Source organism: Odontesthes bonariensis, chromosome 1 (genome assembly GCF_027942865.1).
Source record: "Odontesthes bonariensis isolate fOdoBon6 chromosome 1, fOdoBon6.hap1, whole genome shotgun sequence".
Lineage (NCBI taxonomy): Eukaryota > Metazoa > Chordata > Actinopteri > Atheriniformes > Atherinopsidae > Odontesthes > Odontesthes bonariensis.
The window spans coordinates 38,829,948-38,853,215 of NC_134506.1; the positions used below are offsets into that span (position 1 = coordinate 38,829,948).

At 36.6% G+C, this 23,268-nt stretch overlaps 1 protein-coding gene across 1 annotated transcript in view; it reads left to right on the top strand.

The window, feature by feature from the left end:
• Positions 1-1,141: 1,141 nt before the first annotated feature.
• The window catches only part of LOC142385558 (alpha-1,3-galactosyltransferase 2-like), a 48,421-nt gene continuing 26,294 nt past the window's right edge, over positions 1,142-23,268 (top strand). The window contains exon 1 of the mRNA XM_075472192.1: positions 1,142-1,222. Within this exon, the coding sequence (XP_075328307.1) occupies positions 1,218-1,222 (5 nt within the window). The 5' untranslated portion in view covers positions 1,142-1,217. The remainder of the gene's footprint in view (positions 1,223-23,268) is intronic.

The window sequence follows — 23,268 nt, forward strand, 5'->3', positions numbered from 1 at the left end:
AAAAAAGATAGCGCTCCCTATCTATTGTTAAATTTGCCCCGTTGTAGATATTTCACGAATTTCATCACGAAATATATAATTAATGTAAAACTATTGCAGATCATCGGAACTGTAATCTAAGAAGGAAGACTTGGTTTCAAGTACAGGTAGTGGTCGCTATGTGCGTCTGCGGGTGGAAGAGACGATCACCGTAAAAAGTGATATGTAAGCACGGCCAGTGTATTTGTGTAAAATCAGGTACAAAAACTGGTAGAAATCCCAACTAACGGTGGTACTTTGAGAATAGATTTTCAGTCTACATGTTCAGAAATATTTCAGTGCCAGAAACATTCCATTCTGTCTTATAGTGCGCAATAAACTGCGACTATGGTGGCGGTTGTTGCACCTGTCTCCATTTTGTAATTTTGCCGTCAACACGCACATAGGTGTTTATTTCTAGTCCTGTCGAATTTTTTTTTTAGGGATAGTGATACATTTTTGAATGTTGAACTATGAATGAAGAAAATTTGCCCACATCTTTATTTCTGCTCATTATAAAAGTTGTGGTTTAACTTGTAACAGTACATTTACCAGTCGATACTCTTCATAAAGTCTACACACTGGCATCAGGCGTATTTTTGTTTTGGTTGTGCTCATTACTCAGCAGCCGTTGTTACAAATTATTGCATTAAGGATACCTTTCAAAGACGCTTCAAAATGGAATGTGTAATGAAACGGCTGAGGACCACAATGAGGAGTGGTGGATTCAGTACCAATGAACTGTAACAGCCATTTTGTTTGACTGACAACACTTTCAGTAAAGAGATGTGCATGTGTGTGCCTTCATTTAATCAGTTTTGTTAAGTGAACAGTAGTATTTTAGTTAATTAACGGTGCAATCTGTTGGTTTCCTTAGCTAGGAAATTGTTTTTGATTTGGCTCTATATGAATGAATTGGATTATTTTGAAATTAATTATGATTACAATTAATTGAATTCCAATTGGCTTGAATTGGACTACATTATTTAAGTGCCTTGAGATGACATTTGTTGTAATTTAGCGCTATATAACTGAACTGAAATGAATTGAATTGAATTGAATTGAATTAATTGACAGTACCTGTTTGGTTCCCCACCAAAATTAACGTTCTTTCTTTAAAGGTGCAGTGTGTCCAAGAGCCACTCTGAATCTTCACATTTTGAGATTGTGTGCTGGAATACTGAAAACGCATCTCAGTCATGAGGTATTTTATCGCTTGTTTTTTTTTCCAAATGATCACATTACGGAGGACTAAGACTGCCATAATCCGAAAAAAAATCAAATAAATAAATATATATATATATATATATATATATATATATATATATATATATATATATATATATATATATATATATATATATATACATATATATACACGTTATATATATTTATATAAATGGCAAAATAAATATGTTGATGGTGGATGTTATTTGTGGAAATATAATCATACAGAATGTGAAGTACATGTTTTTTTTCTGCTTTAATCTTAAACTGCATTCATTTAAGCCTGGGTTTGCATTGCTATTTATTTATTGTGCCACTCAGTTTTCAATTTAATTTATTTGGAATATATTTAATTTCTTTCTTTATGTGTTACTCCTGTATTTCATTTCTCTATTGCATTCCTTTACATCATATTGATCGACTTATTCCCTCCAAAATGTTAATTTCTTCATTTCATTTGCATATTCTCCTAACGCGCCATGCCGTGCTTCGTCTATTTACTGTCATGACCGGTATCGTTGTAAAGCTCTTAGGCTGTGTTCGAAACCGACTACTAGCCTACATACGGCATACTCATCGATCAGACAGTATGCAGAGCATTTACACCAGTGGTTGCGCTAGACTTTTTCACTGTCCGTCATTTTGACGGACAGGGTCGTAAAAATTCCGTCATTGTCCATTATTATCCGTCATTTTATTTTAAATGGTAATATACAGGCTTTTAAATGGTAGGCTAATATACAGGCTATATCCTAATGCTTATATTTAATAACTCGTGTTTTATTGACTTATTTTCATTTAAAAAATAATTCACAGAACAAGTGTGTATTATCTAATATTTTTTCTATTTATGCATTTCTTCAGAGATTGACGTTCGGTCACTTGTGAACTCGTTTTTTTCGCTGCTAAAAACATTGCGGCTGTTGGGCATATGAACATGTTATTTTATAACGTAGTCGAACGAAGAAAATAGTGAAAATACGAACAGTCCACTTAGAACAATTGAAGTGAAATATGAACAGTCCACTTAGAATGGTTGCAGTGGTAATCTGCAATTGACCTGTTGTAGCTCAAACCTTCCTTCTGGCCCGCATTGATTTGAATAGGGAGCTCGCTTGTTATCGCAAGCCTAAGCGATCATATCCACAAGTCGAGAGCACACGTTATAGCTATATCTTAACGATCGCGTTCTGTTTTCTTATATCACGCGTGGTATAAGGACACCCGTAAAAAGCGCCCCTTTTTACTCCTTACGGGACGCGCTGTACAATGCTTGCGCACGCGTGCCGAAATACACCACGCGTTCATCCATTTCATTTTGCAGTTCCTTTTGTGTGTTTGAATCGGGGAATTCTTGTAGAATGTGTAGATGTTATTAATAGTGGTGTCATATGCATCTATTTCACGCACAGCCTCTGATGCGTCTCGGGCTGCCGTCCTGTGCGCACCACAGTGAATGTTTATGAGGTAGGGACAGTCATTCTGGCGCAACTGTTGTGCCTTTTCGACCCACCATCACATTCGCTCCATCACTTCCCAACCCAACGACCCGAGACATCGCTACACCACGACCCGATAGCACATCTTTTATTTGACTTGTGATGCATTCGGCGGTACCAGAGGGAATTACATAGTTGCCAATGAACACGGTTTCGGGCTCCCCGTTCTGTTGAAGTGTTAGGTATGTGATCAGCATTTTCTCAACAGTTATATTAGTGGCCAGGTGTGTTTGTATTTGCCATGTGTAACACAACCTTAAGTTGTGTTTTTAGTGCCTCGTTACAGGCAACCTCAACGTGCTTTTCCATCTGCACATTCTGTCTTGTCACCGCGCAGGTCAGACGTTTAGTGCAGAGCAAAGTCAGTCGTTCAGAATGTGAGTCCTACTTTGTAAACCTGATACTGCTAAATGCAGACGATGTTACACAATCGGCAATGTTCTGCAAAAGTCTCATGTCTTGACAAATTCAGGACTCTTGTGTGAATAGAAGGCTGTTTGAGGAAAGAAGAAGTCTAAATGTGTGAGTACGCCAACCAAGGGTCCTTTTTTTTTTTCTCACTTGTCCGCTGACAGTAACAGTTGGCGCTTCAGCTTTAACATATGATCCTGCTTGCTGTTGTGCTCAAGCCCAGTGGCGATTCTAGAGATTTATACATGGGGTGGTAGAGGGGTGGCAATTTTTTTAGGAAGCCCATCGTACTTTGTACTTTATATGAGCCCATATACAACAGTTTTTTCAACACCCAAGTGTGATAAATTCAATATTTGGTCTACATACATGAGCATTCCACTTTTTAGTACATTAAAACAGTGTTTCCCTTGGGATTATTGTAGCAGCAGAAATGTTTTCCCCCCATTAACAATAACAAAATATGTATATCAACTGATTGCTATTCAGTATCAAATTTACAGAAGCTCTATGTGACGATTGCTGTGCAGCAAATCTCTTATCAAACTCATCCAAATCTAATTTTTTTGCACATTTAGACTCAATCTCAAACTGAGAATTGCTAAACCTGTGAGTCTGTTCTCTGACGTAGTTGAACGCAGTTGATTTTTGATGAGTTTAAGAGCTAAAAAACTCCTGTATGGTTCCAAAAAACACGGAAATTCTGCTAGCCTTAGCCACCACTAGCATATTAGCCAACGCCAACTAGCAGACTTTTTAAGAACGGTTCATAGAACAAAAATTATATGAAATGCCACAACTTCAATTGGTTTCAGCTCAATATGTCAAAGGCTAGCCAGTAGCTAGCTAGTTATCAACGTTTTTCAGTTAGGTAGCGCCAGCTATCTAGTTACCGAACTGGCTTGAAAAGCTATCTTGTGGCTAACCGTGACATGAGGTAAAACGTAGCTAGTGGTTATCTGGAGATTTTCTTGTGCAAATCCGTTTCATGAATGAGACCCGAACTGGCTTGAAAATAATAATAACTAGAAAGAGCTGTTCCTGCGAAACAGCTGTGAGAATGCATGAGCTGAATTACCATGCTAAAATATCTTAAGAAGCTAAAAAAAAGCTAAAACAGCTGAAGAAGCTAAAGCTAAAGGAGCTGAAGAAGCTAAAGCTAAAGGAGCTGAAGAAGCTAAAGCTGAAGGAGCTGAAGAAGCTAAGAGCTAAAGGAGCTAAAGAAGCTAAAAGAAGCTAAAAGCTGAAGAAGCTAAAATAAGCTAAAACAGCTGAAGAAGCTAACAGCTGAAGGAGCTAAAGCTAAAACAGCTGAAGAAGCTAACAGCTGAAGGAGCTAAAGCTAAAACAGCTGAAGAAGCTAAAGCTAAAACAGCTGAAGAAGCAAGCAGCTGAAGGAGCAAAAGAGTTAGAGTTAGAAGTTAGCTAAAGAAGCTAAAAAAGGCTAAAACAGCTAAAGAAGCTAAAAGAAGCTAAAAGCTGAAAGAGCTATGGAAGCTAAAAAAAGCTGAGAAGAAACAGGAGTTTGAAGTTGAAATGACATTTAAAAGATGAAAGTGTAATGATTTCGAGCTAGAAAGAGTTGAAATGGCTGAAAGTATGCTTAAATAGTTACGAAAAAACTTTTTTTTTTAATTTTGAGATGACATCCTGGGGATTGAACCCGGGCCACCTGCACGAAAGACTGGTAGTGTTACCATTAAGCCATCTCGTTGTGTGAAACCGGAAGTGCATTTGACCTAGTTAAAGACTACACAGACAGACACAGAGCTAGCTGCTGCAGCCGCGGGCAAATCTGACTGTCTTCAAACACGTTTTGTGAGAAAAGTTGAATAGCTAGAAAGATAATTTTAACACCGTTAGAAGCAGAAGGCTTAGAGGAACTTAGCAAAGTAGTTTTACATCTGTGGAGTCAACTATATTTAAATCGAAACAGGTTGAACACACACAACATATATGGAGAGATGAGACGGCCGCCCGCCGATCGCGGGAGAGAAATGACACTGAACACTGACTTCAAATACATCTTGTGAGAAAAGTTGAGCAGCTAGAAAAATTATTTGAACACCATTAGAAGCAGAAGGCTTAGAGGAACTTAGCAAAGTAGTTTTACATCTGTGGAGTCAACTATATTTAAATCCAAGCAGTTTGAAACACTTGAAGCTGATTCAAAAATGGCAGATTTCCTCAAAATTTGACAAGTTCTTCAAGCTTAAAGGCTCATAGTTCAAAATCTGTCCATGTGAGCTCTTTAAGAGTTACATTGGCTGAAAGAGGACAAGTTTTCCTACATTTTAAGGTATAATTTGTTTCTCTCAGTTAAACTGTATGAAAGTTATAGTAATTTGTTTGAAAAGTTGAAACTTATCAGCACTGCTGAATGTCTCACTCTAAAATCCAAGAAGGAGCTTCATTTTCCTATTTTTTAAACTGTCATATTTCAAAATTGGCTGAATATTTTTAAAAGATGAAACAATTGGTAACAGCTGAATGTCTTATGAACATTTTAAAATTTGAATGGTGTCTCTAGGTTAAAGTATGTTGAAGCAGTTACGATTTGAATAGATTTGAAGATTTTGAAGGATTTGAAAGCATTTGAAGATAAGGATTTGGAGAACTTAATTTTCATATTTTTGAAACTGTCATATTTCAAAATTGGCTGAATATTTTTAAAAGATGAAACAATTGGTAATAGCTGAATGTCTTATGAACATTTTAAAATTTGAATGGTGTCTCTAGCTGAAAGTATGCTGAACTAGTTAAGATTTGAAAGATTTGAAAGGATTTGAAAGGATTTGAAGAGATTTGAAAATTTAACATTAGTTTCAATGGGAAAAAAGTTGAACAAAAAGCTTAATATCTTAAAAAGTTGAAAAGTTACAAACACCAAAAATACATTCCCATCAAGAGCTGAATGAGCTGAACATTTTGATACCAAATTTGTTGAAATAGCTCAAAGTATGCTGAAGTAGTTGAATGCCAAAAAACGGCGGAATAATAATAATAACTAGAAAGAGCTGTTCCTGCGAAACAGCTGTGAGAATGCATGAGCTGAATTACCTTAATAAAGAAAAATCTTAAAAAGCTAAAAGATTTGAACATTTTAAAATTTGAATGGTGTCTCTAGCTGAAAGTATGCAAAAGTAGTTAAGATTTGAAGGATTTGAAATGATCTGAAGAATTTGAAGATAAAATTAAGCTAGAAACAGTTGAAAATGCTGAAAGTATGCTTAAATAATTATAAAATAAAAAAATTATAAAACGTGGTCTGACATTATGGGGATTGAACCCGGGCCACCTGCACGAAAGGCTGGTAGTGTTACCATTAAGCCATCTCGTTGTGTTACACCTGAAGTGCATTTGACCTACTTAAAGACTACACAGAGAGACACAGAGCTAGCTGCTGCAGCCGCGGGACAAATCTGACTGTCTTCAAACACGTTTTGTGAGAAAAGTTGAATAGCTAGAAAGATAATTTTAACACCGTTAGAAGCAGAAGGCTTAGAGGAACTTAGCAAAGTACTTTTACATCTGTGGAGTCAACTATATTTAAATCGAAGCAGGTTGAACACACACAACATATATGGAGAGATGAGACGGCCGCCCGCCGATCGCGGGAGAGAAATGACACCGAACACTGACTTCAAATACATCTTGTGAGAAAAGTTGAGCAGCTAGAAAAATAATTTTAACACCATTAGAAGCAGAAGGCTTAGAGGAACTTAGCAAAGTACTTTTACATCTGTGGAGTCAACTATATTTAAATCCAAGCAGTTTGAAACACTTGAAGCTGATTCAAAAATGGCAGATTTCCTCAAAATTTGACAAGTTGTTCAAGCTTAAAGGCTCATAGTTCAAAATCTGTCCATGTGAGCTCTTTAAGAGTTACATTGGCTGAAAGAGGACAAGTTTTCCTACATTTTAAGGTATAATTTGTTTCTCTCAGTTAAACTGTATGAAAGTTACAGTAATTTGTTTGAAAAGTTGAAACTTATCAGCACTGCTGAATGTCTCACTCTAAAATCCAAGAAGGAACTTCATTTTCATATTTTTTAAACTGTCATATTTCAAAATTGGCTGAATATTTTTAAAAGATGAGACATTTTGTAATAGCTGAATGTCTTATGAACATTTTAAAATTTGAATGGTGTCTCTAGCTGATAGTATGCTGAACTAGTTACGATTTGAAAAGATTTTAAGGTTTTGAAGGATTTGAAAGGATTTCAAGATAAGGATTTGAAGAACTTAATTTTCATATTTTTTAAACTGTCATATTTCAAAATTGGCCGAATATTTTTAAAAGATGAGACATTTTGTAATAGCTGAATGTCTTATGAACATTTTAAAATTTGAATGGTGTCTCTAGCTGAAAGTATGCTGAACTAGTTAAGATTTGAAGGATTTGAAAGGATTTGAAAGGATTTGAAGATTTAACATTAGTTTCAATGGGAAAAAAGTTGAACAAAAAGCTTAATATCTTAAAAAGTTGAAAAGTTACAAACACCAAAAAATATTTCCCATCGAGAGCTGAAAGAGCTGAACATTTTGATACCAAATTTGTTGAAATAGCTGAAAGTATGCTGAAGTATTTGAATGCCGAAAAACGGCGGAAGAATATGGAATACGGAATAATAATAAAGAGAAACAGGAACTTAATAGTGAGAATGCTTCATGCATTCTCACAACTAGAAAGAGCTGTTCCTGCGAAACAGCTGTGAGAATGCAAGAGCTGAATTACCATGCTAAAATATCTTAAGAAGCTAAAAAAAAAGCTAAAACAGCTGAAGAAGCTAAAGCTGAAGTAGCTGAAGAAGCTAAAGCTAAAGGAGCTGAAGAAGCTAAAGCTAAAGGAGCTGAAGAAGCTAAAGCTGAAGGAGCTGAAGAAGCTAAGAGCTAAAGGAGCTAAAGAAGCTAAAAGAAGCTAAAAGCTGAAGAAGCTAAAATAAGCTAAAACAGCTGAAGAAGCTAACAGCTGAAGGAGCTAAAGCTAAAACAGCTGAAGAAGCTAACAGCTGAAGGAGCTAAAGCTAAAACAGCTGAAGAAGCTAACAGCTGAAGAAGCTAAAGCTAAAGGAGCTGAAGAAGCAAGCAGCTGAAGGAGCAAAAGAGTTAGCGTTAGAAGTTAGCTAAACAAGCTAAAAAAGGCTAAAACAGCTAAAGAAGCTAAAAGAAGCTAAAAGCTGAAAGAGCTATGGAAGCTAAAAAAAGCTGAGAAGAAACAGGAGTTTGAAGTTGAAATGACATTTAAAAGATGAAAGTATAATGATTTCGAGCTAGAAACAGTTGAAATGGCTGAAAGTATGCTTAAATAGTTACAAAAAAATTTTTTTTTAGTTTTGAGCTGACATGCTGGGGATCAAACCCGCGCCGCCCGCACGAAAGGGCTGTACTGTTACCATTAGCCCATTCCGTTCTGTTAAACTGGGACTGTATTTAACCTACTTAAAGACTAGATAGACAGACACAGAGCAAAGCTGCTGCAGCCGCGGGACAAACTGAGGCGCAGACTGTCTTCAAACACGTTTTGTGAGAAAAGTTGAATAGCTAGAAAGATAAGTTTAACACCGTTAGAAGCAGAAGGCCTAGAGGAACTTAGCAAAGTAGTTTTACATCGGTGGAGTGAACTATATTTAAATCGAAGCAGGTTGAACACACACAACATATATGGAGAGATGAGACGGCCGCCCACCAATCGCGGGAGAGAAATGATGCCGAACACTGACTTCAAATACGTTTTGGGAGAAAAGTTGAGCAGCTAGAAAAATAATTTTAACACCATTAGAAGCAGAAGGCTTAGAGGAACTTAGCAAAGTACTTTTACATCTGTGGAGTGAACTATATTTAAATCGGAGCAGTTTGAAACACTTGAAGCTGATTCAAAAATGGCAGATTTCGTCAGAATTTGAGAATTTGTTCAAGCTTAAAGGCTCATAGTTCAAAATCTGTCCATGTGAGCTCTTTAGGAGTTACATTGGCTGAAAGAGGACAAGTTTACCTACATTTTAAGGTATAATTTGTTTCTCTCAGTTAAACTGTATGAAAGTTACAGTAATTTGTTTGAAAAGTTGAAACTTATCAGCACTGCTGAATGTCTCACTCTAAAATCCAAGAAGGAACTTCATTTTCATATTTTTTAAACTGTCATATTTCAAAATTGGCTGAATATTTTTAAAAGATGAAACAATTGGTAACAGCTGAATGTCTTATGAACATTTTAAAATTTGAATGGTGTCTCTAGGTTAAAGTATGCTGAAGCAGTTACGATTTGAAAAGATTTGAGGGTTTTGAAGGATTTGAAAGGATTTAAAGATAAGGATTTGGAGAACTTAATTTTCATATTTTTGCAACTGTCATATTTCAAAATTGGCTGAATAGTTTTAAAAGATGAAACAATTGGTAATAGCTGAATGTCTTATGAACATTTTAAAATTTGAATGGTGTCTCTAGCTGAAAGTATGCTGAACTAGTTAAGATTTGAAAGATTTGAAAGGATTTGAAAGGATTTGAAAAGATTTGAAAATTTAACATTAGTTTCAATGGGAAAAAAGTTGAACAAAAAGCTTAATATCTTAAAAAGTTGAAAAGTTACAAACACCAAAAGATATTCCCATCAAGAGCTGAATGAGCTGAACATTTTGATACCAAATTTGTTGAAATAGCTCAAAGTATGCTGAAGTAGTTGAATGCCGAAAAACGGCGGAATAATATGGAATAATAACTAGAAAGAGCTGTTCCTGCGAAACAGCTGTGAGAATGCATGAGCTGAATTACCTTAATAAAGAAAAATCTTAAAAAGCTAAAAGATTTGAACATTTTAAAATTTGAATGGTGTCTCTAGCTGAAAGTATGCAAAAGTAGTTAAGATTTGAAGGATTTGAAATGATCTGAAGAATTTGAAGATAAAATTAAGCTAGAAACAGTTGAAAATGCTGAAAGTATGCTTAAATAATTATAAAATAAAAAAATTATAAAACGTGGTCTGACATTATGGGGATTGAACCCGGGCCACCTGCACGAAAGGCTGGTAGTGTTACCATTAAGCCATCTCGTTGTGTCACACCTGAAGTGCATTTGACCTACTTAAAGACTACACAGAGAGACACAGAGCTAGCTGCTGCAGCCGCGGGACAAATCTGACTGTCTTCAAACACGTTTTGTGAGAAAAGTTGAATAGCTAGAAAGATAATTTTAACACCGTTAGAAGCAGAAGGCTTAGAGGAACTTAGCAAAGTACTTTTACATCTGTGGAGTGAACTATATTTAAATCGAAGCAGGTTGAACACACACAACATATATGGAGAGATGAGACGGCCGCCCGCCGATCGCGGGAGAGAAATGACACCGAACACTGACTTCAAATACATCTTGTGAGAAAAGTTGAGCAGCTAGAAAAATAATTTTAACACCATTAGAAGCAGAAGGCTTAGAGGAACTTAGCAAAGTACTTTTACATCTGTGGAGTCAACTATATTTAAATCGAAGCAGTTTGAAACACTTGAAGCTGATTCAAAAATGGCAGATTTCCTCAAAATTTGACAAGTTCTTCAAGCTTAAAGGCTCATAGTTCAAAATCTGTCCATGTGAGCTCTTTAAGAGTTACATTGGCTGAAAGAGGACAAGTTTTCCTACATTTTAAGGTATAATTTGTTTCTCTCAGTTAAACTGTATGAAAGTTACAGTAATTTGTTTGAAAAGTTGAAACTTATCAGCACTGCTGAATGTCTCACTCTAAAATCCAAGAAGGAACTTCATTTTCATATTTTTTAAACTGTCATATTTCAAAATTGGCTGAATATTTTTAAAAGATGAGACATTTTGTAATAGCTGAATGTCTTATGAACATTTTAAAATTTGAATGGTGTCTCTAGCTGATAGTATGCTGAACTAGTTACGATTTGAAAAGATTTTAAGGTTTTGAAGGATTTGAAAGGATTTCAAGATAAGGATTTGAAGAACTTAATTTTCATATTTTTTAAACTGTCATATTTCAAAATTGGCCGAATATTTTTAAAAGATGAGACATTTTGTAATAGCTGAATGTCTTATGAACATTTTAAAATTTGAATGGTGTCTCTAGCTGAAAGTATGCTGAACTAGTTAAGATTTGAAGGATTTGAAAGGATTTGAAAGGATTTGAAGATTTAACATTAGTTTCAATGGGAAAAAAGTTGAACAAAAAGCTTAATATCTTAAAAAGTTGAAAAGTTACAAACACCAAAAAATATTTCCCATCGAGAGCTGAAAGAGCTGAACATTTTGATACCAAATTTGTTGAAATAGCTGAAAGTATGCTGAAGTATTTGAATGCCGAAAAACGGCGGAAGAATATGGAATACGGAATAATAATAAAGAGAAACAGGAACTTAATAGTGAGAATGCTTCATGCATTCTCACAATAAAGAGAAACAGGAACTTAATAGTGAGAATGCTTCATGCATTCTCACAATAATAATAATAATAATAAAGAGAAACAGGAACTTAATAGTGAGAATGCTTCATGCATTCTCACAACTAGAAAGAGCTGTTCCTGCGAAACAGCTGTGAGAATGCATGAGCTGAATTACCTTAATAAAGAAAAATCTTAAAAAGCTAAAAGATTTGAACATTTTAAAATTTGAATGGTGTCTCTAGCTGAAAGTATGCAAAAGTAGTTAAGATTTGAAGGATTTGAAATGATCTGAAGAATTTGAAGATAAAATTAAGCTAGAAACAGTTGAAAATGCTGAAAGTATGCTTAAATAATTATAAAATAAAAAAATTATAAAACGTGGTCTGACATTATGGGGATTGAACCCGGGCCACCTGCACGAAAGGCTGGTAGTGTTACCATTAAGCCATCTCGTTGTGTTACACCTGAAGTGCATTTGACCTACTTAAAGACTACACAGAGAGACACAGAGCTAGCTGCTGCAGCCGCGGGACAAATCTGACTGTCTTCAAACACGTTTTGTGAGAAAAGTTGAATAGCTAGAAAGATAATTTTAACACCGTTAGAAGCAGAAGGCTTAGAGGAACTTAGCAAAGTACTTTTACATCTGTGGAGTCAACTATATTTAAATCGAAGCAGGTTGAACACACACAACATATATGGAGAGATGAGACGGCCGCCCGCCGATCGCGGGAGAGAAATGACACCGAACACTGACTTCAAATACATCTTGTGAGAAAAGTTGAGCAGCTAGAAAAATAATTTTAACACCATTAGAAGCAGAAGGCTTTGAGGAACTTAGCAAAGTACTTTTACATCTGTGGAGTCAACTATATTTAAATTGAAGCAGTTTGAAACACTTGAAGCTGATTCAAAAATGGCAGATTTCCTCAAAATTTGACAAGTTGTTCAAGCTTAAAGGCTCATAGTTCAAAATCTGTCCATGTGAGCTCTTTAAGAGTTACATTGGCTGAAAGAGGACAAGTTTTCCTACATTTTAAGGTATAATTTGTTTCTCTCAGTTAAACTGTATGAAAGTTACAGTAATTTGTTTGAAAAGTTGAAACTTATCAGCACTGCTGAATGTCTCACTCTAAAATCCAAGAAGGAACTTCATTTTCATATTTTTTAAACTGTCATATTTCAAAATTGGCTGAATATTTTTAAAAGATGAGACATTTTGTAATAGCTGAATGTCTTATGAACATTTTAAAATTTGAATGGTGTCTCTAGCTGATAGTATGCTGAACTAGTTACGATTTGAAAAGATTTTAAGGTTTTGAAGGATTTGAAAGGATTTCAAGATAAGGATTTGAAGAACTTAATTTTCATATTTTTTAAACTGTCATATTTCAAAATTGGCCGAATATTTTTAAAAGATGAGACATTTTGTAATAGCTGAATGTCTTATGAACATTTTAAAATTTGAATGGTGTCTCTAGCTGAAAGTATGCTGAACTAGTTAAGATTTGAAGGATTTGAAAGGATTTGAAAGGATTTGAAGATTTAACATTAGTTTCAATGGGAAAAAAGTTGAACAAAAAGCTTAATATCTTAAAAAGTTGAAAAGTTACAAACACCAAAAAATATTTCCCATCGAGAGCTGAAAGAGCTGAACATTTTGATACCAAATTTGTTGAAATAGCTGAAAGTATGCTGAAGTATTTGAATGCCGAAAAACGGCGGAAGAATATGGAATACGGAATAATAACTAGAAAGAGCTGTTCCTGCGAAACAGCTGTGAGAATGCATGAGCTGAATTACCTTAATAAAGAAAAATCTTAAAAAGCTAAAAGATTTGAACATTTTAAAATTTGAATGGTGTCTCTAGCTGAAAGTATGCAAAAGTAGTTAAGATTTGAAGGATTTGAAATGATCTGAAGAATTTGAAGATAAAATTAAGCTAGAAACAGTTGAAAATGCTGAAAGTATGCTTAAATAATTATAAAATAAAAAAATTATAAAACGTGGTCTGACATTATGGGGATTGAACCCGGGCTACCTGCACGAAAGGCTGGTAGTGTTACCATTAAGCCATCTCGTTGTGTTACACCTGAAGTGCATTTGACCTACTTAAAGACTACACAGAGAGACACAGAGCTAGCTGCTGCAGCCGCGGGACAAATCTGACTGTCTTCAAACACGTTTTGTGAGAAAAGTTGAATAGCTAGAAAGATAATTTTAACACCGTTAGAAGCAGAAGGCTTAGAGGAACTTAGCAAAGTACTTTTACATCTGTGGAGTCAACTATATTTAAATCGAAGCAGGTTGAACACACACAACATATATGGAGAGATGAGACGGCCGCCCGCCGATCGCGGGAGAGAAATGACACCGAACACTGACTTCAAATACATCTTGTGAGAAAAGTTGAGCAGCTAGAAAAATAATTTTAACACCATTAGAAGCAGAAGGCTTAGAGGAACTTAGCAAAGTACTTTTACATCTGTGGAGTCAACTATATTTAAATCCAAGCAGTTTGAAACACTTGAAGCTGATTCAAAAATGGCAGATTTCCTCAAAATTTGACAAGTTGTTCAAGCTTAAAGGCTCATAGTTCAAAATCTGTCCATGTGAGCTCTTTAAGAGTTACATTGGCTGAAAGAGGACAAGTTTTCCTACATTTTAAGGTATAATTTGTTTCTCTCAGTTAAACTGTATGAAAGTTACAGTAATTTGTTTGAAAAGTTGAAACTTATCAGCACTGCTGAATGTCTCACTCTAAAATCCAAGAAGGAACTTCATTTTCATATTTTTTAAACTGTCATATTTCAAAATTGGCTGAATATTTTTAAAAGATGAGACATTTTGTAATAGCTGAATGTCTTATGAACATTTTAAAATTTGAATGGTGTCTCTAGCTGATAGTATGCTGAACTAGTTACGATTTGAAAAGATTTTAAGGTTTTGAAGGATTTGAAAGGATTTCAAGATAAGGATTTGAAGAACTTAATTTTCATATTTTTTAAACTGTCATATTTCAAAATTGGCCGAATATTTTTAAAAGATGAGACATTTTGTAATAGCTGAATGTCTTATGAACATTTTAAAATTTGAATGGTGTCTCTAGCTGAAAGTATGCTGAACTAGTTAAGATTTGAAGGATTTGAAAGGATTTGAAAGGATTTGAAGATTTAACATTAGTTTCAATGGGAAAAAAGTTGAACAAAAAGCTTAATATCTTAAAAAGTTGAAAAGTTACAAACACCAAAAAATATTTCCCATCGAGAGCTGAAAGAGCTGAACATTTTGATACCAAATTTGTTGAAATAGCTGAAAGTATGCTGAAGTATTTGAATGCCGAAAAACGGCGGAAGAATATGGAATACGGAATAATAATAAAGAGAAACAGGAACTTAATAGTGAGAATGCTTCATGCATTCTCACAATAAAGAGAAACAGGAACTTAATAGTGAGAATGCTTCATGCATTCTCACAATAAAGGGAAACAGAAACTTAATAGTGAGAATGCTTTATGCATTCTCACAACTAGAAAGAGCTGTTCCTGCGAAACAGCTGTGAGAATGCATGAGCTGAATTACCTTAATAAAGAAAAATCTTAAAAAGCTAAAAGATTTGAACATTTTAAAATTTGAATGGTGTCTCTAGCTGAAAGTATGCAAAAGTAGTTAAGATTTGAAGGATTTGAAATGATCTGAAGAATTTGAAGATAAAATTAAGCTAGAAACAGTTGAAAATGCTGAAAGTATGCTTAAATAATTATAAAATAAAAAAATTATAAAACGTGGTCTGACATTATGGGGATTGAACCCGGGCCACCTGCACGAAAGGCTGGTAGTGTTACCATTAAGCCATCTCGTTGTGTTACACCTGAAGTGCATTTGACCTACTTAAAGACTACACAGAGAGACACAGAGCTAGCTGCTGCAGCCGCGGGACAAATCTGACTGTCTTCAAACACGTTTTGTGAGAAAAGTTGAATAGCTAGAAAGATAATTTTAACACCGTTAGAAGCAGAAGGCTTAGAGGAACTTAGCAAAGTACTTTTACATCTGTGGAGTCAACTATATTTAAATCGAAGCAGGTTGAACACACACAACATATATGGAGAGATGAGAGGGCCGCCCGCCGATCGCGGGAGAGAAATGACACCGAACACTGACTTCAAATACATCTTGTGAGAAAAGTTGAGCAGCTAGAAAAATAATTTTAACACCATTAGAAGCAGAAGGCTTAGAGGAACTTAGCAAAGTACTTTTACATCTGTGGAGTCAACTATATTTAAATCGAAGCAGTTTGAAACACTTGAAGCTGATTCAAAAATGGCAGATTTCCTCAAAATTTGACAAGTTGTTCAAGCTTAAAGGCTCATAGTTCAAAATCTGTCCATGTGAGCTCTTTAAGAGTTACATTGGCTGAAAGAGGACAAGTTTTCCTACATTTTAAGGTATAATTTATTTCTCTCAGTTAAACTGTATGAAAGTTACAGTAATTTGTTTGAAAAGTTGAAACTTATCAGCACTGCTGAATGTCTCACTCTAAAATCCAAGAAGGAACTTCATTTTCATATTTTTTAAACTGTCATATTTCAAAATTGGCTGAATATTTTTAAAAGATGAGACATTTTGTAATAGCTGAATGTCTTATGAACATTTTAAAATTTGAATGGTGTCTCTAGCTGATAGTATGCTGAACTAGTTACGATTTGAAAAGATTTGAAGATTTTGAAGGATTTGAAAGGATTTCAAGATAAGGATTTGAAGAACTTAATTTTCATATTTTTTAAACTGTCATATTTCAAAATTGGCCGAATATTTTTAAAAGATGAGACATTTTGTAATAGCTGAATGTCTTATGAACATTTTAAAATTTGAATGGTGTCTCTAGCTGAAAGTATGCTGAACTAGTTAAGATTTGAAGGATTTGAAAGGATTTGAAAGGATTTGAAGATTTAACATTAGTTTCAATGGGAAAAAAGTTGAACAAAAAGCTTAATATCTTAAAAAGTTGAAAAGTTACAAACACCAAAAAATATTTCCCATCGAGAGCTGAAAGAGCTGAACATTTTGATACCAAATTTGTTGAAATAGCTGAAAGTATGCTGAAGTATTTGAATGCCGAAAAACGGCGGAAGAATATGGAATACGGAACTAGAAAGAGCTGTTCCTGCGAAACAGCTGTGAGAATGCATGAGCTGAATTACCTTAATAAAGAAAAATCTTAAAAAGCTAAAAGATTTGAACATTTTAAAATTTGAATGGTGTCTCTAGCTGAAAGTATGCAAAAGTAGTTAAGATTTGAAGGATTTGAAATGATCTGAAGAATTTGAAGATAAAATTAAGCTAGAAACAGTTGAAAATGCTGAAAGTATGCTTAAATAATTATAAAATAAAAAAATTATAAAACGTGGTCTGACATTATGGGGGTTGAACCCGGGCCACCTGCACGAAAGGCTGGTAGTGTTACCATTAAGCCATCTCGTTGTGTTACACCTGAAGTGCATTTGACCTACTTAAAGACTACACAGAGTGACACAGAGCTAGCTGCTGCAGCCGCGGGACAAATCTGACTGTCTTCAAACACGTTTTGTGAGAAAAGTTGAATAGCTAGAAAGATAATTTTAACACCGTTAGAAGCAGAAGGCTTAGAGGAACTTAGCAAAGTACTTTTACATCTGTGGAGTGAACTATATTTAAATCGAAGCAGGTTGAACACACACAACATATATGGAGAGATGAGACGGCCGCCCGCCGATCGCGGGAGAGAAATGACACCGAACACTGACTTCAAATACATCTTGTGAGAAAAGTTGAGCAGCTAGAAAAATAATTTTAACACCATTAGAAGCAGAAGGCTTAGAGGAACTTAGCAAAGTACTTTTACATCTGTGGAGTCAACTATATTTAAATCGAAGCAGTTTGAAACACTTGAAGCTGATTCAAAAATGGCAGATTTCCTCAAAATTTGACAAGTTGTTCAAGCTTAAAGGCTCATAGTTCAAAATCTGTCCATGTGAGCTCTTTAAGAGTTACATTGGCTGAAAGAGGACAAGTTTTCCTACATTTTAAGGTATAATTTGTTTCTCTCAGTTAAACTGTATGAAAGTTACAGTAATTTGTTTGAAAAGTTGAAACTTATCAGCACTGCTGAATGTCTCACTCTAAAATCCAAGAAGGAACTTCATTTTCATATTTTTTAAACTGTCATATTTCAAAATTGGCTGAATATTTTTAAAAGATGAGACATTTTGTAATAGCTGAATGTCTTATGAACATTTTAAAATTTGAATGGTGTCTCTAGCTGATAGTACGCTGAACTAGTTACGATTTGAAAAGATTTTAAGGTTTTGAAGGATTTGAAAGGATTTCAAGATAAGGATTTGAAGAACTTAATTTTCATATTTTTTAAACTGTCATATTTCAAAATTGGCCGAATATTTTTAAAAGATGAGACATTTTGTAATAGCTGAATGTCTTATGAACATTTTAAAATTTGAATGGTGTCTCTAGCTGAAAGTATGCTGAACTAGTTAAGATTTGAAGGATTTGAAAGGATTTGAAAGGATTTGAAGATTTAACATTAGTTTCAATGGGAAAAAAGTTGAACAAAAAGCTTAATATCTTAAAAAGTTGAAAAGTTACAAACACCAAAAAATATTTCCCATCGAGAGCTGAAAGAGCTGAACATTTTGATACCAAATTTGTTGAAATAGCTGAAAGTATGCTGAAGTATTTGAATGCCGAAAAACGGCGGAAGAATATGGAATACGGAATAATAATAAAGAGAAACAGGAACTTAATAGTGAGAATGCTTCATGCATTCTCACAATAATAATAAAGAGAAACAGGAACTTAATAGTGAGAATGCTTCATGCATTCTCACAATAATAATACTGTAGTGACTTCACGGAGGCTCTGAGACCGGCGGTTGCCGAACTGCTCTTTATTAAGTTTTACACTAGCAGTACAATCACAGAACACGGGTGACTCTCAGTCCTGCTCCGCAACCAACCCCAGGAGAGCACCAGACCTGCCCACGCCCACTCCTCTCCCCCAATCACCAGCCCACACCTGAGTGACATGACCTGCGGTCCAGTGATTGACAGGGAGAGGAGGAAACAAGCCAGCAGTGTGCTTTTACCTTAATTCTGGGTCGTTACAATACTTTTATTTTGTACAGCGCCTTCCATCTATGAGGAATTATAAACGTTTCGAAACCATATTACACTTTGATGAATGTATCATGATTTTGTGTGAATGACAATTTATTTTCGCTGCGTTTGAACAACAGGATTACGATATACATTTGTGGTCAAATATGTACCGCAAGTTTAGCTATGGGTGGGTGAAGTCACACTCTGAAGTAGACCTGCGCTGTGGGTTACAGGTGGCTGGTGACCGTGATCTGGACTTCACTTCAATTATTCACTCCAACTTTACTTAAACTATAGTCGTTACTTCTTCAAATGGGTTGAAGACACGGACAAGAGGCTCCTCACTGTCAAAGTCACCACAACTTCAGAGTCCGGCTTTCAAACGTTCACTTCATGTGCTAGGTTTCGACATACAGCAGGATAAATTAGCTGCTAGCCTACTGCTGTCTGTATCCTACTCATGAAAGTACCCAACTTTCGAGAAAAGTATGCTGCTCCTGTCCTGAACGGTTTCATATTCAATTTATCCTGTTAGCAACAACAAAAAAGAAACTGACTAACTGGTTTGCAGGCTGCGGTTTTAGCTAAAACGTGTGCCCTCCTCTCGTCTTGTGCCCTCGTCTTTTAGCTGTTCCTCTTACATAAAGTTTGTTGAATAAAGTTCCCCTACACACTCAGAGCAAATTACGACATAAATCATTATATTACCATACCTTATTGTATGAATCCGATAAATCCAGTTAATGGATGCGGGCTCTCTGATCCTGTTTCGCGGGAGCTGCAGGTGACAGGCAGTGTTCATCTCGCGTTGGCTCTACTGAGCAGGGTTGCCAGATGTTGAACGATAAAATAAGCCATAGCCGCCCAGACCTGCAGGGTCACTCGAAAAACTGATCAGAAATCAGCTCTCTGCAGCATCAGTCCGACCATTATTGTGTTAGTTCAAAATGTAAAACTGATCCGTCAGCCAGCCATCACCATTGACTGACAGCGTTTCTCTTGTTTGTTGTGTGGACGAACTTGATCAATTACCTATCAGATCTAGGGTGGCCATCGGGGTGACCAATGACATTTCAGTGGTGGCCCTGGCCACCCTTGGCCACTACCTAAAATCGCCATTGATCAAGCCCTCCTCAGAATAGAGCCTTAAGATCCTGCTGCACATGCTAAACTTACTCCAATAATAATAAAAAACCCACTGGCCTCCTGTAGAAGATGCCACCCTCAACGTGCTTTTCCATCTGTACACTCTGTCTAGTCACCGAGCAGGCTTCTATGTGGCTGTTTTTGTGGTCATTTAGGGCCGATTTCTGCAGTCGTGCAGCCCTTAACAAACCCATTGCTTACTTTAGCCCTCCTGCAGATGTCACAGAACATTTTGCCCCCTTCTGCCCTAAGCCAACTAAACTCCGTCTCCCACTGAACCCTGTACTCTCGCCTGACCTCCTTCCCGCTCGTTGCTTTCCCCGTATACTCGCTGCTGGCGCCGCTGGCAGAACAGCCTGCCCTTCTTCCTCCTCCATCGCATCGCATCGCTCCCTCTCTTCTCTCCTCTCTCAACAAGACCACTGGAGTTGGGCTTTTTAAAAAATCCCTTTACACTGAGCTGCCTTGACATCTAAGCTACATTGAATGGTAATGCTGCTGTGCTGGTCGTAACTCGTAGGCCTAATGCTGACCGTATGCTCGAGCCAGATAGACAACGAATGCACGTGCAGTGAAAGAGATGACAGCTAATCAATCGCTAATAAATTGCTAATTAATATGCACAAGCTCGCCACCACCAGGTCGGGCGTGAGGTTACCGATAGGCTACTTTTATGACTCATCATCTGTCAAAGTTACAGACGGGCGGCTATCAGAACACCCTCGCGCAGCTGGCTACAATGTATCGGCCCACTGAACACCAAAGCTGCGGCTCAGATTGAAAGTTGGTGACGGCAATGAAACTTATGTAGAGTAAGAAAAATGTCATAACTTGCCTATGATTTCAATTGTGTGTTTTTTTGTTATTTTTTTATTATTGGTGATGGTAATGGTCAAATCCGTCAAAATGACGGACGGCCTTCAAATTTTTCCGTCATAGCTGAAAAAAATCCGTCAATGACGGACAATTGTCGGTTAACGCGACCTCTGGTTTACACACAGTGCACTTCACTCCTGCCCGAGCCGAAATCAGCCGGCCTGAAAAGCTGATTTCGCTTAAAGGTAGGGTAGGAGATCCTGGATTTTGAGTCCAGCGAAGCTGCATTTTGAAAATACACAGGTAAAAAGTCCCAACCCTTTTCTTCAAGCTGAGTGAAGCTGACACCCCACCCACGTGAAAAATTCAAGCAAATAGATTGATCGGTTAGTGCTCCGTTTGTGCTGGTTTGTGCCTTTAAAATTTTCGTTTGTGCTGCTTTGGTTTCTGAGATATTAAAGATTATTTTTTAGGTCATCCAAAGGTCACCATCCCCCCATATTACTCCAAAACAAACCAAAGTAGTCTACTTTTTTTAGTGCTCCGTTTGTGCAGGTTTGTGCCGTTAAAACTGGCGTTTGTGCTGCTTTCGTCTCTGAGATATTATGAATTACAATTTCAGCCGATGACGTCACCATCCCCCCATCTTGCTGAATTTCATCTGCTGCAGGTTGTAGTCATTCTGTTTTGTTCCAGTAAGTTCTTTTCGCCAATTTAGTCAGTGGGAAGTTGTCAGCTGAGTGAAGCTGACACCCCACCCAAGTGAAAAATTCAAGCAAATAGATTGATCGGTTAGTTCTCCGTTTGTGCTGGTTTGTGCCGTTAAAATTCAGTCAGTGGGAAGTTGTCGGATATGTTGCTAACGCAGGAGAGAACAGAAGGTAGCCTAAATTTGTTTTTTAAAATCCCTTTCTGCAAATAACAGTGACATTAGCCTGATAATGAAGTTATATGTATTTTACGGAGTCAGTATTTTTTTAATTAGTTTATTGATGGTTGGCAAGGAAATTGGTGCATTACCGTCACTGAATGTCACTCAAGGGTTATATGTGTTAATTCTGTTCTCTCCTGCGTTAGCAACATATCCGACAACTTCCCACTGATGGCGAAAAGAACTTACTGGAACAAAACAGAATGACTACAACCTGCAGCAGATGAAATTCATTGCCTCCTGATCAATATAGTGAAATCATGTGATCAACTGAAAGTAAAACGTAACTCGGAGACGAAAGCAGCACAAACGCCCGTTTTAATGGCACAAACCTGCACAGGGCTCTCAAGTCTCACGCAATGAGCGTGAAACACACGCATTTCAACAAGTTCACACCCTCACACGCCACACATGCCATTTCTCACGCTGAGAAATGATCAACTTCGTCGCACAGAAATTCTAATGGCCGATACTATAAACGAGTCAATGGCAGGTTACTGTGCGCTCGTACAGCTCAGAACTATAGCTCTGGTACAGCTGTCTTGATTTAGCAACCCATCGGCAAATCACAAATAGAATTTCTCAGCCAATCAGAAAACAGAATTTCTTGTTGCCGGGTGAGGTCTGAAATAGCTTTCAGCTGCAAGCACGCGTCCCATGAATGCACAGCGGATATAACCTATTATGCTCTGAATGCGTGCAGATTGCAGAAGTTTCAGACGAGCTGGAGGTGGAAGAGAACCGTCAGGATCATCAGCAGGTCATATCTTCATTTATTTGAATATTTTATTAGTTACTATAGTTTTCCTACTCTTTGTAAAAGACCAATACCTGCCGATTAAAGTGTTCGTTGGAGTAGTAGGCCTAAATATTCAGCACACACCCTTTGACATGAGCAACTTAATGAAAAATGAAAAATATGTAGGAGTGTAATTAGGCTTCCGTGGTTAATTTTTTTCAAAGGTGACTGGTATGAACAGATTCCCAATAAGGCTATCTACAATTGCCAAACTGGTATTAGTTCTGCCGCACTGAAATGTTGATGCAGAGAGGGTTTTTTCCATGGTGGGGCTCAATAAAACCAAGACCAGGAACACTTTGTTTCTGAATGGAACTCTGTCATCCATCATGACTGTGAAAATGGCTGACATTGAGCCACAGTGCTTTAAATGGGAGCCCCCAATATCAGTCATCAAGCATCAAAATCTGCCACAAACACTTACAACAGCACTCATAAACAAACACACACAGAGAAGGACTGCTCAAGGGGCCCATTTGGGGTTATGTTTGTTTTTCTTAATTTAATTTGTCTGTTTTTTTGTTTGTCAAGACTTTGCATACCTAAAACAATTTATTTTAAAATATAGCAGAATTTAGTGTAAAAGTGAAGATTTGTGATTTTGGTATAAATAAAACAATTTCTTTGTTCTTTAAGTAGCTAGTTTATGGCGATGGGATACTGCAAGGGACCCCCCCCAAAAAAACCCGAAAGAAACCCCCCCACGAACATGGCCAGGCCCCTGCCCCGCCCGAATCTCACTCCAAGCAAACTTGAAAACTTGAGAGCCCTGAACAAACGGAGCACTAAAAAAGTAGACTACTTTGGTTTGTTTTGGAGCAAGATGGGGGGATGGTGACGTCATCGGCTGAAATTATAATTCATAATATCTCAGAGACG